The following is a 14,412-nucleotide window of genomic DNA, read 5'->3' on the forward strand; positions in this document are numbered from 1 at the left end:
ATAATTGAAAGCCAGGTAAAAGTTAGATTTTAAGTCATAAAATATCAACATGCTACCATCAAACCTTTTGTTAGAGTCCCTAAACAATGCACCTTGACAAAGGCTGGGACAGCTGAATGAGTACATTTACCGAGCAAACACAGAGAGTTTGAACAGCATGTGATAACAGCACTGACCTATGATGTCTTTGCAGAATCACAAAGAACAGGCAAGAAAAGAAAAAGGGGGAAACATCACAAGAAAGCAGTTTTTCATACAATTTATTTTGTTAGTTTAATTTCTATAGCAGGTGAGGGAACATAATGGTCACATATGGGTTTTCTTGAGCATAGTTTTCAGAAATCACAGTGTTTCAGACGTGGACAAGAACATCTTAAAAGAAATGACAATGAAGAAAAAAGGGCCAAGAGGAAACCTTAAAACATGGTGTCACTTTTCCTACACACCTTCTCCTTCATGGTCCTCCAATTGCCACCTTTGCTCCACACCACACACACACACGCACACACACACACGCACACACACACACACACACACACACACACACACACACACACACACACACACACACACACACAAATGTATTGTCATCCCCTCCCCATCCCCAAAATACAAACAAAACAATAAAACAAAACCTCAGGAACAAATAGATATATTTATATATAATATATATTTACTCTTTAAAAATAGAACTTCAGTCTAGATACTAACATCTGTACAAACTACAAAAATAAAAATTTTAATATAAATAATTTATATGACATGACATTAACATCTTTCTTGAAACAAACTACAAACCAATGCAGGAGACCCCCACCCCCTACCCCCTAGCCCTCCCTAAACAGCATCTAACGTGGTCTGCTTGAACTGGAAAATGGTGTTTTGCTTGCTTTTGCTCCATGATTTCCCAACTGAAGTAGCTAAATGACTCATCTGTCATATTTACAAAAGGCAAGAAAACGGAAAAAGCTGCCACTTGAAACATGACAAAAACAATAGATCTGCATGTTTATCCCTGCAGTTTAACCTGGCAGTGACGAGACCAATACTGAACGACTGAAGCTTTGTTCTCTGTTTTAGGGGGAAAAAACAAACTACTAGAAAGTGAGTCAAAGCGAGTTCAGGCACCAAGATTGACTAAATCGTTTGAGAGTCACAGCAACATGACACTGTAACCACTTGAAAAGGGGAAATATTCAGATAAGATATTTCTCTTTGCATTTCAAAATTCCCTTTTTGACATAAAACAATAAGGTGAACAACACTTTTTCGACAAAGTGACTAAAACAACCCCCCCAATCCCATACATGAGCTTACAAAACTGCTAAAGAAATAAACATAAGTTATCTGAGCACCTTCAAGTAGATTAGAACTGCAGAGGATGTTGAAACCAAGTCAAAATTAGGAGCGTTGCTTTCCAGTATGATGGCTGAATAATTCAAAACAAAGTTAAAAGCCTAAAAGGAGAACCTAATACTGACCTTTAATTGCTGGGATAATGAGAAAGGGGACACACACTGAAGGCACAATGGTTACTGCTGTTAGGAAAAGAGTATCTGCTGTGTAATTCTCCGCAACTTGCGGCAGAGAACGTGGACCCAACAGATTGTGTATGATGAAGGATTTCATAGTATAATACCATGAAATAAGAGGAGAGGGGTGGGTTAAGGGTGGACTGCACTTTTTAAGGCAAACTGCCTGAAAACAAATTCAAAGTGTAGCAGCAAAAAGAAAAATAATAATAATAATAATACAAATAGAATTAAAACACTGACCATGTATGTTCAATACTCTAATACCCTAAAAAATCTCAATTTTTTGTGAAAACATATAGAACATGTCATTCCATACACAGTGGGATGGAAAACAAATCCACAACCCCATGTGAAAATAATCTTGTACATCTTACATGAGAGAATACCCAAGTTATACAGTACTCTTTTAAATAGCGTCCCTCTTTTTTAGTATTAAAATATATATAATTATAGATTTATTTAACTCTTAAAACAGTTCTTTTTTTCGTGGCCTTGACGAGAATTCTCTCATTTTTTATGTGAAGTCTATGTACAGTTTAGAGTTCGAGACACAGTAAAAGGTGAAGGTGCTCTGGGATCCAGAGACTCAAAGTGAGAGGGCCACAGTGATTGAGTCTTTAGCAGTCTTTGGATGCTTGGATCCTCAGCCCACCTGCAGCACACAGAAAACAGGAAAGGGTTAGCCAATAAAGCTCTCAATTCTAACTCCCTGGTGGTAGGTGGCAAAGTCAGCAGCGAAACTTAGCTCACCTTGTGACTTGCCTAGTTGATATTCTGTCTGGACCCGTGTTGCCTCCAAGTCTTGGAGCTCTAGAGAGTCTCTGTTGCATGAAGAATATTTTGCTTTGTCACCACAAGTCCTTTTAGCAGCTTCAAAACAGTCCAACTCGCTGTCCATGTCAAAACCTTCATGCATGTAGCCTTGATAGGTGGCCCCCGGTAGGGTCGGATGCACGGCCACTGTGACAGAGGCCGTGGCCGTGACCATGGTAACAGGGCCCCCAGTGGGGCCTTGTTGCGTTGGCAGGGAAGAGTTGCTGTGACCATAGCTCTGCCCTTTAGTCCTGTTTGGCAGAGGCCCTCTGCTGTTCTGCAGCCTGGGGCCACTTTGATAAGTCCTCCCAGGAAAATTAGCTTTGTCGCTGGGTAAGCCGTGAGCTGACTGAGCCTGCAGTCTCTGAAGGTCACTCTGCTGCTCCTGCTTGTTTCCATCCCAGCACGTCACCTGGGGAGGTGATTGCATATTGTGGGTGGATTCACATATTGGTTCAACCCTCCCACCTGCTGCGTTTTCTCTAAACGGCTTCAGCACCTATTACAAACACAACATTTATATGTTACACATGGGTAAAAATGCAATATTTAAGTGGAGTTACATGTTACATGTATATCTTTGCAGACCTATGTGGTCATAGTGCTTACCGTCAGTTTGGGGAAGCTTGGATTCTTGCTGGCTTCCACCAGTATATGAGACGTTGCAGATGGAGCTGCAGTGTGCGACGCTTGGTACGCGCTCCTGTCACAGTACTTATAATCCTCCTCCCCGATCCCAGATGTCGTCGTCAACTCAGAGTAATATTCAGAATCTGACGACTCAGAAAATGCTTGTGGCCGGGATGAGCGTGGGTGGTTGAGGCCCGTGAAGTATCCGTGGTGGGCCATTGGAGGAGGCAGCGGGGGCTCGGGGGAAGGTGTCGGCATGCAGCTAGCGTTGTCGACCGGGGTGACTTCAGCTGGAGGGCCCATCATGGAGAGGAGGACTGGGAGGAGAACTAAGCCATTCAGCATCCCCAACACAGTCAGAATGGCAAGCACGGCAAAAAAATACCTGCAAGATGAATAGATACAGAGAGTTACTTAGGTTAAAAAAAGAAGACATTAGACAATTTTTAGCTTGAATGGCGCTGATCAGTCAAGAAATCCCAGAGCACATCATATATAAGAGCTACCGGGTCACTTTTACAAAACAATTTTCACAAGGATCAAAATGAGCTGTTTTCAGTATCAGGAAGGTTTTTAAAAATAAGGTCAGATGAAACAAAGGGATCTAGGAAGCTATGTTAATGTAAACTTATTTTCCATATGTTAAGACCCGTCTGCGGTTCATTCAGGCTGCAGGAGAGCGAGAGAGGAAGATCAAGACTTAAGATAACAGGAAAACTCAACATGTTACAGTACAGTTGCTTTGTTTTCTTTGTTTCCTTTTACGCTTTCAACTTTTGTTTGTCATGGAACATGCTGGATTTACAAATGTCGGCAGCCCTTTGGAAATCCCAGAATAAAGGTATGGATTCACATTCTCTAGAATATAAACACAAAGACTGGTGGTGTTGTAATGCTAACCAGGCTAACATAAGATGCTAAAGGCAGTTTATAATGTAACATCTCTAATTGTTTTGTCTTTGTTTTAAAAAATAGCAAAACTTTTTTTTTACATGGACTAGTCTTTCACAAATGTTTGATGTTACATCTGGTCCTAATAAAAGTACATATTAATTGATCATAGTATCTTCTGATATTGTGTACTTCTCACAAGCTGACTGTTTTATGAAGATGCCAAAATCGGCAGCAAGCGTGTCAAACCTTTCCAAAGACTGGACATCAGAAATTGGCCACAAATAGCTGATTGGATCGTGTCTGAGTAAGAGTGACTTAAAACAATAATTAATTGTTCATGTAGATGATGCACAGCCATTCCTGGACTGAACAGATCTATCATTCTTCCCTCCTCCTTGTGTTTGCATCAGCCAGATCACACCCTGTTGCTCAAACATAATTAAAGTCCTTTATTTCCAGACTATAACCCAACTTTCTTTGCCTTATCAGCATTTAAACTTTTTTGCCAGTGTACACCCTGACTCACTGTTAGACAAACTTTTAGTACTTCTACATAATTTAAGGGAAATTTAAAATCACAAATAAATCAGTTTATTAATCTAAGCAGTTCAGTTTTTCCTTTTATGATCCACAAAAGGAGCAAGACCATAAAGTTAAAGACACCCAAACACAGGTGTGCCCGTGATTTAAACACACACAGAAACATGCTATACATGAGGAAGCTTGGGGAAGAAAGGCTGGGAAAACCTAATGTTTGTGTATCAAAGAGGTTGGGGGAGAGGCTAATCTGACTCCCCACTCAGCTTAAACATGCTTTGATGCCTCTTGTGCTGCTGCGGCACAACTTTCTCTCGCTCTGCTCTGTTGCAACTCCCACTGTATGCGTGCCTGTTTTGCGCATGTGTGCGTGTATCTCGACGGAGCTCCGGGGAGGCCGGGGGTGGAGGCACGCCACAAGAAAGAGCACCCCCGAGCAAATTAGAGAGGACTCCACTTAAACACTAACAGAAAACCCAAAGGGAGAGAGACAGATGCTTTAAGTCTGCAAACCAGACTTTAAGAGGTGAAAGAAATAAGCACAACAAATATGATGAAGTTGGCAAAATAACGAAGATAAGCTGTGGAGTTGTTAAGGAACGACGCTTCTTAAAGGTCGTCTTTTCAGGAAAGATAAAAAAAAAATGAAGGTAAAAACTCAAATCAAAGCAAAATCCCATTAGACCACTGAAGTCTTAATCATGCCATTATTGCTTTTCACTTTTTACTTTATTCACAGACAAAAGAGACAACTGTGGAACCCCCATCAGCAACTTCTCAATGTCAGGAATTTTGTAGTTTACAGTGGCTCTAATCTTTTTCAGTTCTGGTCAGGGCTTGAGAGTCATGCATGTAGATATATGAAGGTACATGTGTCACTCTTTGTAAAAAAGACAGAGTTGAACAGGGCTTGTTTGTTTATTCAGTACATATTAAGGCCAGAAGATGTTTACAGCAGCGTGTTTATGCTGCTCCCCAGCTAGCCTGCTTTGGCTCACCCCGTTTGCCCAACTTCAGCTAAACAAGACCACCAACAGAGCCTCTGCCCCTCTGCCTTGCCCCTTCCCATCTTCTGACCATATGTTGCATGGCAAACAATTTCTAGTGCTTTCTGTATTCTTTTTAAAGTACATTTGAATTTACTTAAGTTCAGTTCTGAATCTATGTGGAGGATCCCTTTACTATCTTTGACCCACCCTTAAGAACCACATATCTGTGCAAGTCAGCCATCCTCCCTCCTCCTTCCACTCCCTGCCTCACTTTCTGCTTCTGTATGAGTTTCTTCAGAAAAACTGTGCTTTTTTATGTCATGAAGGCCCGTTGCAGTCTGTGAGCTCAAGGTTGTGGTTTGGGGTTTGGGCCGAGACCACGTTCTGCTGAAAAACATGGAGCTATTCGCCTTTTTTTTCCACTTAGCCCATGAAGTGCTAGAAAAAAACGAATGTGCGCATTACGACGCACATGCACGAGATTTACACTTCACTCGGAGGACACGCACATGCACTCAGAAGGCAGACGGAGATAGACAGGAAGGAATGCTCTTTGTTGGTGGGCTGCACACCATCTGACTGGCTAACCAGTTCAAATTTAGCTCCACTTTTTATTATGGGATCCGACACGGAAGGGAAAGAATGCCAAATGGATGATAGGAATTTTTACAGATTCCCCGAGTGTGTGCGAAAGAGACACAGATCGAGGGAGTCAGAGAGAGACAGCACCCAGTGGGCAGCAGAAAGCTTCAGTGTTTACAAGCAGCTGCTACACACCACTGATGTTTTCCCCATTTGTTGCATTCTGAAGTTGGAGATGTGTATGTGTGTGTGTGTGTGTGTACGTGCCCCTGGAGTGACAGAACCAGCTGCGTAGTAGTTACATGTATGTGTGCAGAAATAGACGAATAACACTTCCACCTGCATCAAGCCCTGAGCCCCCCAAGAAGGCTTCCCTTTGCATCCAAATTAGAGGAAACACAAACACAAATCTCACCTCATGATGAAGTCAAACTCTGATCCTGCCAGCATAAGAACACCCAGCAACGTGGAGATTGCACCGTCGACCACTGGGGCAAACATATGTTCCAGGGCCACCGCTGAACGCTTGTTCCTGTTGCCAATTGCTGTCAGGAAGCCCTGTGGCAAAAAAAGGGAAAGGTGGGGAAGAGGGATAAGTTGGAAATCTTTCCAATCACACAAAACGTGTTTGTGGCAAAACTTGGCAGGCTGCGGATCTGCTGGATTACTGCACTTTACTATGAGGCAGCACACAGTGCTACAATGCAAGTTTGCCAGCATGAAGGAAGAAGCCATAATAAATCCTTAATCACAAACATTTCACCTTCATTACTTTCTATTTAACAAATAAAACTACAGGAGTCTCTGCTTTGAACAGATTTTGGCTTTGTGAAGAACAAATTAAAGTTCTAGTTTTGAGTATTTTTTTCCATCACTCATGCAGGTTTCAAGTGAAGCAGATGTTTAACTGTTAATCCACAAGTGTTGCTGTTCCAGTTTAACAACTTACCAGGGCTATGTGAACCGTAAACTCCACGCCGATGCCCACCGATGCAATCAGGATGACCACAGGAATGGCACTGAGCTTGATGCCAATTAGGCCCATGATGCCAAACAACTCCACAGTCATCATGGCCAAAATAAACACCTGAAACACACAGACACACAAAAAAATGTCACAGCTCAGGTGTGGAAAAAAGAAAAGTGTGCCAACAGTACAGCCAAAAAAACAGACCTGAAAGACATCATTATCAGGGAGTTTGTCATTTAATAGTGACTGGGTTTTTGCACACTCATAGTACAATGTGGTCACCCTGTGATCTTAATCACATTGGGTCAAATTTCCCATCCTCACTGTTGCAGTGTCCCATTTTTCCTGAGGTGGACAAAATGATTGACAGTACTATGCCATTACCAGGTAGATCTAAAGCAACAGATGAGCAACAGTAAAAGTTTGCTGAAATTATAAACCACAATTTAAAAACATTAATATTAGAGATTCACCAAGAATTCAGCTAGTGAACAGAATTAGACGATTTATAATTTGGAAATGATAAAAATCTAATCTTTTACGATTATTGAAAACACTACACTAAGTGCTACCAGTTTACACTAACCACACAAGTCTTGGATGTGAAGTTGTAACTATATGATGAAGACTTAAAGTTAGCTAATTTCAGTATCTGTGAGGTGTTTCAATATGAAATCAAAAGATGCATTACTCCTCTGTCACACACCCAGTTTGAGATCACCTCTGCTCCTAATATAAAGAGTTACTAATCACCCACGACAGAAACTAGAAAAAAACAAAAAGTCAAAGCGTTACGAAAACCAGAGAAACCAGATATCGGACACAAAATTCTGATTGGTGCATCTCTATATGAAAAGGGAGACAAAGGAGAGACGTATATCTAAAAAATATGGTTACTATGTGTTCCACATAAATCTTTAGTTTAGAGCGTTTGATCCAAGCGTGGGTCTTGAGTTGGGGCGCAGTTACACTGAAAATGATAAAAGCAGCTTTATTGCTCAACCACATACAGGCGGAGGGGAATTGTGGCCCTCTGGCACCATCCTTACATGCAGCTCTTTTTTGCTGCCTCAATCAGTGCTGCTGAAGTAGTGCTGTTAAAATAAAGTTAACCACTGACACTAGCTTAGCGGTTGTCCTGCAGAGGACATCAAAATGTTACTTATATATGTGTGTGTGTGTGTGTGTGTGTAATGGGGATCTTTCAGTTTGTGCAGTCAGATAGTTTCCTTCTCACTGAATCACACACACACACACACACACACATCCGTGTTTTACTATCTTTATGAGGACTTTTCAGTTACTTCCATTGACTTCAATTCATTTCCTTGATTCCTTGAACCCTATCCCTAACAATAACTCAATTCATACCCTAGTCCTAAATCTAACCCCTGTCCTAAGAACGGAATTTGAAAAAGTGAGAACCAGGAAAATGTCCTCACTTTGTCAAAATGTCCTCACTTTGCGATACAAATACAAAAAATGGTTCTCACTCAGCAACAAGTACAAGAACACAAACACACACACACACATATATACATATATTCTGATGGATGACATGAGCAGGCCAAGGTCACAACTGGACTGATCTGTTCTTCTCCCTTTGACAAAAACAGCAAGTGAGCTGGAGGTAAAGGCTTAAGGAGGGAAAAGGCTGTCTATGCTAGAATGACAATGTCTTGGTCTGTTTGAGCGTGGCCCTCTGCAGAGGAAAACAAGGGCCCCTAGACAGTGTTGGTGAGCTTTGCTGAGGAGTGAATAGAAAGAAAAATCAAGATTGGAGTAAGGAAGACACTAATGATCTTTAGGACAGAAATGGGAAATGACAGAATAGATGAGCAATGGAAGGATGAGGCAAATAGGAGGGTAGCAGGATGGTAGACTTACAATGATGCCAGCAGTCCAGGGGTTAAGCAGGAGAATGGCACAGACCAGGAAGGTACAGGCCAGCACAACACTAATCGACAGCAAGAACCAGTGACGGAGGCCGATGTACTGCTCCCAGAACAGGAAGGGGTGTCCGTTAGGGTAGTTGAGCACGCCCTTGCGGCTGAACTCATCACAAATGGCACGCACGCTCTCGATGGCCTCCACAAAGTCACTCGCCTGCCGAAGGCCGTTCAGGTAGAAGGGAAACTGGGCAAACTCCAGAGGCTCCGCTGATGGGACTGAATGATCAGAGGAAAATATTATATTGTTGTCTGTACTGGCAGGTATTTCAAGTATAGAAACTTATTTGTTTGAAATGAAACACGTACTGCGCAGATTTTCTCCTGTGGTGTCATACTTGTCATGAATCCACTCTCTGGGGTGAGGGTAGAAGTTGGCCTGGGATGCGGCATAGCCCAGAGGATCGTTACTAACCCACACGGTCAGGTAAATGTAAAACACCTCTGGGGGGATCAAACCCTCGGCATCCACCAGCCGGCGAGAGGTCAGCTAAAGGAGAATGAAGATCAATGCATTTAGTTTACCCTGAGCCACAGACTAAACTACAACCATGACATCTGGTTATCTGTTTTGAGATACCTGGCTGCGGTTGAAAGGCTCTTTCTTGGAGCCTGTCTGGATGAGCAGCTTGTACGCCAGAGCTCCATCTTCTGTGCCGTTCCTATAGCTGTCAGCTGTAATCCGGCCAGCCTGCCAGTCAGCATCAAAAGCAGCCTGAAGACCTATGTGTGAGGTAAAAACACACAAAGAGGAAGAATTATTGTGGATATTACCTGGAAATGCCTGGATTCCTATAAACTTAAAATATAAAGTTTTTCCAGATGTCTGTCTTCGTATGAGGTGACGTTCAAAATGTGAAATATCATGTTTCCTTTTATCCCCCACACAGTTGGCCCTGATTGACCTGTTAACTATTACTTCCTCTTGACTGGGCCTTTGACACATTATAACCAAAGGACATCTACACCACACATATATACACACGCATGAAAAGATAACCCATGACCTCAACCTATCGAATACACCACCTCTGAGCCCAGGTGGAGGGGAGAGTTGGATAGCATGACTGAACTTTCGCTCACCCTTTCCACATTCTCAACCCCACACCCACTGCTCACTGCATGCTGTCTTTAGTAAAAGAAAAACTGGACATGCACAGAATTGGTTGATTTTGAGCTGGAATACACAATACCTAAGTGCTAACACCTTGTGCTGAATACACACTTCGGTGTGGATGCTGTTGCTGAGTAAAGAATCACACTTGTTTGTTTTCAGCACCAGTGAGGTGTATAAAAAAAGGAAGAGATATCTCACCAATTTCAAAAACACGGTTAATTTTTAATGACATGCAGAGACATGTCTACGAATCATTCATGCTGAGAGAGAGTGAGCGAGACTGAGAAAAGAGGAAGACTAAACAAGTACAGCAAAGATGCTCTGTTTCATAAATTAAGCTTTCAACCTGTTGGATTTGTTGAGAGCTTGCACACATTAATGCCAGCAGCACTAAGCGTGCTAATCGCTAGTACAACATGCTAAATAATGTCATTTTTTTGCCTTAAAATACTATTAAAACCCTATTTTACAGAAACCTTTCTCTCACTCATGTGGTGTGACATTACCTGTGCTCCTTATATAAAAAATAAAGAACCCTCACAGCAGAAAGACTAGAAATATGCCTCTGAATGCTGTTCTTAAATCTTCTTATGCTATATAGTTCTTTAAAGGAAATCTGAATCGACAAGAATTGATAACAGCAGGTCAGAAGCTTTATACTAAATACTGGTGATAGGAAATGGACCATAAAATGTTGCATTTCTAAAATAAACTTGACTACAAGAAAATAATGTTGTTTTGTTCAAAGAAACCTTCAGGAGGTTGGAGAAAGTTTATGCAAATACTGTTTCTCTGAGGTTTTTACCTTTCAGCCAGTCCTGGAAATAGTGCAACCACATGCGGGGCAGCTTGTTGTCGCTATCTCTGACCACATATCTGACAGAGTTGAAAGCATTGTGCAGCTGAACCAGCAGCCTTTGAGACTGGGCGTAGTCGAACCCATCCATGGTCACCAGGTACATGTTGTAGAAGGAGAAGTACTTGAACTGTGCGTCGATAAAGTCGTATTCCTTGGTGTCGCGGGGCACGATGTCGGTCAGATAGAGGCCATCGTGGACCATAGTGGTCCCGTATAGGCTAAGGCTCAGCAGCCCCAGGAAGAGGACCACCACTGCAACTTTGCTCTTGGGCTTCAAGAGCAGGGGGGCGTACTTTTCCCGGGCGAAGATGGACAGGTTCCAGTGAAGGAAGGGGAGTGGGACGCATTTCTTCCCCGATTTGGAGTCTTCCACCTGGGCTAGGAGGTCCCGCGTGGAGCTGGAGGTTGGAGTGAAGAGCTGGGAGCCGTAAGGGTCTGGCACAGAGGTGGTGGTTGGAGAAGGTGAGACAGCTAGGAGAAGGAATAACATTTAGAAAGCAAGTGTTAGGTTTTTTTAAATAATAAATACAAGTCCTTTCCTATATCATTCTTCCAGAGGCCTCATTTACCGTGAGTCTGTGTAGTGGGGCAGACAATGATGGAGGGAGAGCTTGTGGAGATCTGTGAAGTCGGTGGCAGAATTGTGACAATATGCTGGCCTGCTGCATCACACTGTGTAAATGCCTGCACTGTTGTGGTGATCTGGGTGCTGGTGGTGATTGTCGGTCCGGCAGTATACTGGTGTGCATGAGTCGTGCCCGCCCCAGGCGTGTGAGACTGCTCGCCGGCTTCCGAAAGCTCCTGTGCCGAGAGGTGAATGACGCGATTGGCACAGGGGCTGTACAGGCAGCAGAGAATGTCCAAACGCTTGTCCTCACGCCTGTGGAGGTCCAAGCTGAGGATGGCAGGGAAGATGAGCAGCACCATGGCGAAATTAAATACAACCACAATGGCCGCCTGGGGAGAGAGAAAGATGCACGGAGAAAAAGACGAAAAACAAAGTGAGAAGAGTGCAAAATTACAGATGTATAAGCCCAGCAGGAGAAAGTCAAAACTTTTTTTTTAAGATCTGAGAGCACAGCCCAGTAAATTAAGTAAATCCCTGTTCTGAATCAACAAGTCAGGAGGAAGTTAAAAAGACAGAGCAACGAGAGAAAGAACGACTTACAAGAAAAGAAAAAAGAAGAAGAGAGCACATATATGTTGCGAGTCTGAGCAAAACCATCTCCTGTCACCAGTGCTTCCACCGCCACCCCCCACTCAACTCAGACCCTGGAGCTGACATTCTACTATGTGGTTTCGAGTGTGAGCACATTTTTGCTTGTCCGTTTATCTGTGCGCTTGTGTGTCTCAGACCACCCACAGTTAGTCACAGATCAGAGAAAGCCGCTTTGACGGGCCAGTGATATACTGATCCACTACTCCCTCCTCTCTCTGTCTGCTTTTTTAAGTCTGTTCACTGCTCTCTATGCTCTGAATATTTCACATTATACACACGTGCAAAGACATGTATCCACAGAAAAAAAAATCCAGGCCCTCTAGGTGCAGGGGCAATAAAACCAGGAACAAATGCTTTCTTTGCCATGAATAAGTGTCACGTCTTTTAAGTTTTCTCTTTCATTTGCAAAGGAGCTTTGGGCTTCACGGTGCGCAATTGTACACTCGCCGCATTTATGTCTTAGTGCATTCGCGTGATGGTGGAATAAAAAAAAACCTACCTGTAGAGAGAATGCTCGCAAGGCCGGGATGGGCACCAGGGCAGCCATGAAGAACGCGATCATGTTGTTTATGGAAGTCAGAGCCACGCTGGTGCCGGTGCGACGCAAGCAGTCTCCTGTTCGCTCCTTTACGCAAAAACAAAAACACAGAGACTGAAGAAAAAAAAAAGGAGAGCGTAGGAGAGGAGAGCTGTGTGGAGGACATATTTAAAAGTACCTTAAAGGGGATATTACTTCCTGTCTCTGTGAAGGAGTGAGCCAACAGAAACATGTCATCCACACCAATCCCTAGCGCCAGGAAGGGAAGCACCTGGGATGGGAAACGCATCAATGGAGGGCAAAGGGTCAGAATGAACATTTGAACAAAGTTAACATCAAATTCTGGGCATTAAATCAAAGGCAGAACCCCCACACATATTTTTAAGACCAAATTGTCCTCTAAACTAGTGGTTCCTAAACTTCTTTTCTCAGAGCCGCCCTTTGGCCACCAATAAAAAATGCTGAGGATTCATGCATTGATTGCGACAAAAATCTTGACAATTTATAATTTCTCCTTTGGTTAAATAATCCAAAAATGTACTTTTCTAAAACATTAACAGCCACTCTAATCGTTTAATACCTTGGTCTGGCTATCAGACGTGTATGTAGACATAGACGTGCTTAACACAGCTTGTCCTTTTATAGTCTAAAACTTCTTTTCTAATAATCCTACTGGCCTTTTTTCTTTACTCTGATTTAACCCAAGGATAGTTAATTACAGATGACATATTTGTATTCTACGAGTATAACACTTTTTATTTTCATATCAAGCTTTTTTCAGTAAATGAGACTTAATTACCGAATCAATGCATTAGTTTCCCAAAGCATGATGCAAAATTTACTGGCAACCTGTCATTGGTATTTTAAGGCCTTTACGTCATCTGACTGTGTTTGAAAGATGATTCCAACCTGTGTGAAAAGATTTCCAAATGACCCCCTCAACCACCCCAGACTTTGTACCCCACCTTGCTGCTGCCAATGTGGTGTTTTCCTCCAGTTTATGCACGTTTGTTTCAGTGTGAACAAAACAAATACATGGTAGTGATGTTTGTTATTTCCTAGTATTCTTGATACATTTATACGCTCGCGAAAAAGCACATGTATGTGTACGAGCGGCGTTTGATTCAATAAAAGTCCCCCCACACATGCACACACAGGTTGGGAATCACTGCTCTGTAGTTCCTCTGTGTTGTACCTGCGTAGTTGCAGCATTGAAGGAGAGGCCAAGTAGGGAGCAGAGACCCAGTCCTGCTGCCACCGACAGGGCTACTAGCATCACCCCTGCCAGTCCAACAGCCCCCTGCGACTTGGCACAGTCCCACCTGAGCATCGTCACACAGGCGTAGGCCAACTAGGTAGAAGAAATGCTCAGTAAACACCACATCTTCTTGCTTAAACTTCTATATTCATTAAAAACCTCAGATTTGATTAGGTAATCACCATGAGCAAGTATCCTCCAGCCACCCTGATGACACTGACGTCAGAGAACGACTTCATGATGTCATTGAGGGTGGTTGTGGAGAAGGCGTGGATGGACTGACTGGAATTACCAGGAATACTCTGGTGGACGACCTGCAAAAAAATAACTAGTTGTCAAAACATGCTTTGCAGAATGCAAGTAAAGAAAAATGTGAGAAGAAAAAAGACCCATCTATCTTTTTGAAATGTGTCTGAATGTGAGCATTAATCTGTTTTTACATGTGGCAGCTTGTGTGTGTGTCCGCATAAGTATGACAACTGAGGAGTAATGACCACAGATGCCAGAGGTTATGAGGTCAAA

The 14,412-nt window shown here is 42.8% G+C and overlaps 1 protein-coding gene across 1 annotated transcript in view; it reads right to left on the reverse strand.

Annotated features, from left to right (window-relative positions):
• Positions 1-244: 244 nt before the first annotated feature.
• Positions 245-14,412, reverse strand: part of ptch2 (patched 2) — a 29,534-nt gene continuing 15,366 nt past the window's right edge. Inside the window, exons 10-23 of the mRNA XM_047368800.1 lie at positions 14,073-14,204; positions 13,828-13,983; positions 12,811-12,903; positions 12,594-12,719; positions 11,445-11,832; positions 10,822-11,346; positions 9,480-9,622; positions 9,209-9,389; positions 8,838-9,118; positions 6,930-7,067; positions 6,396-6,538; positions 2,958-3,363; positions 2,286-2,847; positions 245-2,187 (exon numbers count right to left, since the gene is read on the reverse strand). Of these exons, the coding sequence (XP_047224756.1) occupies positions 2,153-2,187; positions 2,286-2,847; positions 2,958-3,363; positions 6,396-6,538; positions 6,930-7,067; positions 8,838-9,118; positions 9,209-9,389; positions 9,480-9,622; positions 10,822-11,346; positions 11,445-11,832; positions 12,594-12,719; positions 12,811-12,903; positions 13,828-13,983; positions 14,073-14,204 (3,309 nt within the window). The 3' untranslated portion in view covers positions 245-2,152. The remainder of the gene's footprint in view (positions 2,188-2,285; positions 2,848-2,957; positions 3,364-6,395; positions 6,539-6,929; positions 7,068-8,837; positions 9,119-9,208; positions 9,390-9,479; positions 9,623-10,821; positions 11,347-11,444; positions 11,833-12,593; positions 12,720-12,810; positions 12,904-13,827; positions 13,984-14,072; positions 14,205-14,412) is intronic.

This window comes from Girardinichthys multiradiatus, chromosome 6, assembly GCF_021462225.1.
Source record: "Girardinichthys multiradiatus isolate DD_20200921_A chromosome 6, DD_fGirMul_XY1, whole genome shotgun sequence".
In the NCBI taxonomy this organism is placed as follows: Eukaryota; Metazoa; Chordata; class Actinopteri; order Cyprinodontiformes; family Goodeidae; genus Girardinichthys; species Girardinichthys multiradiatus.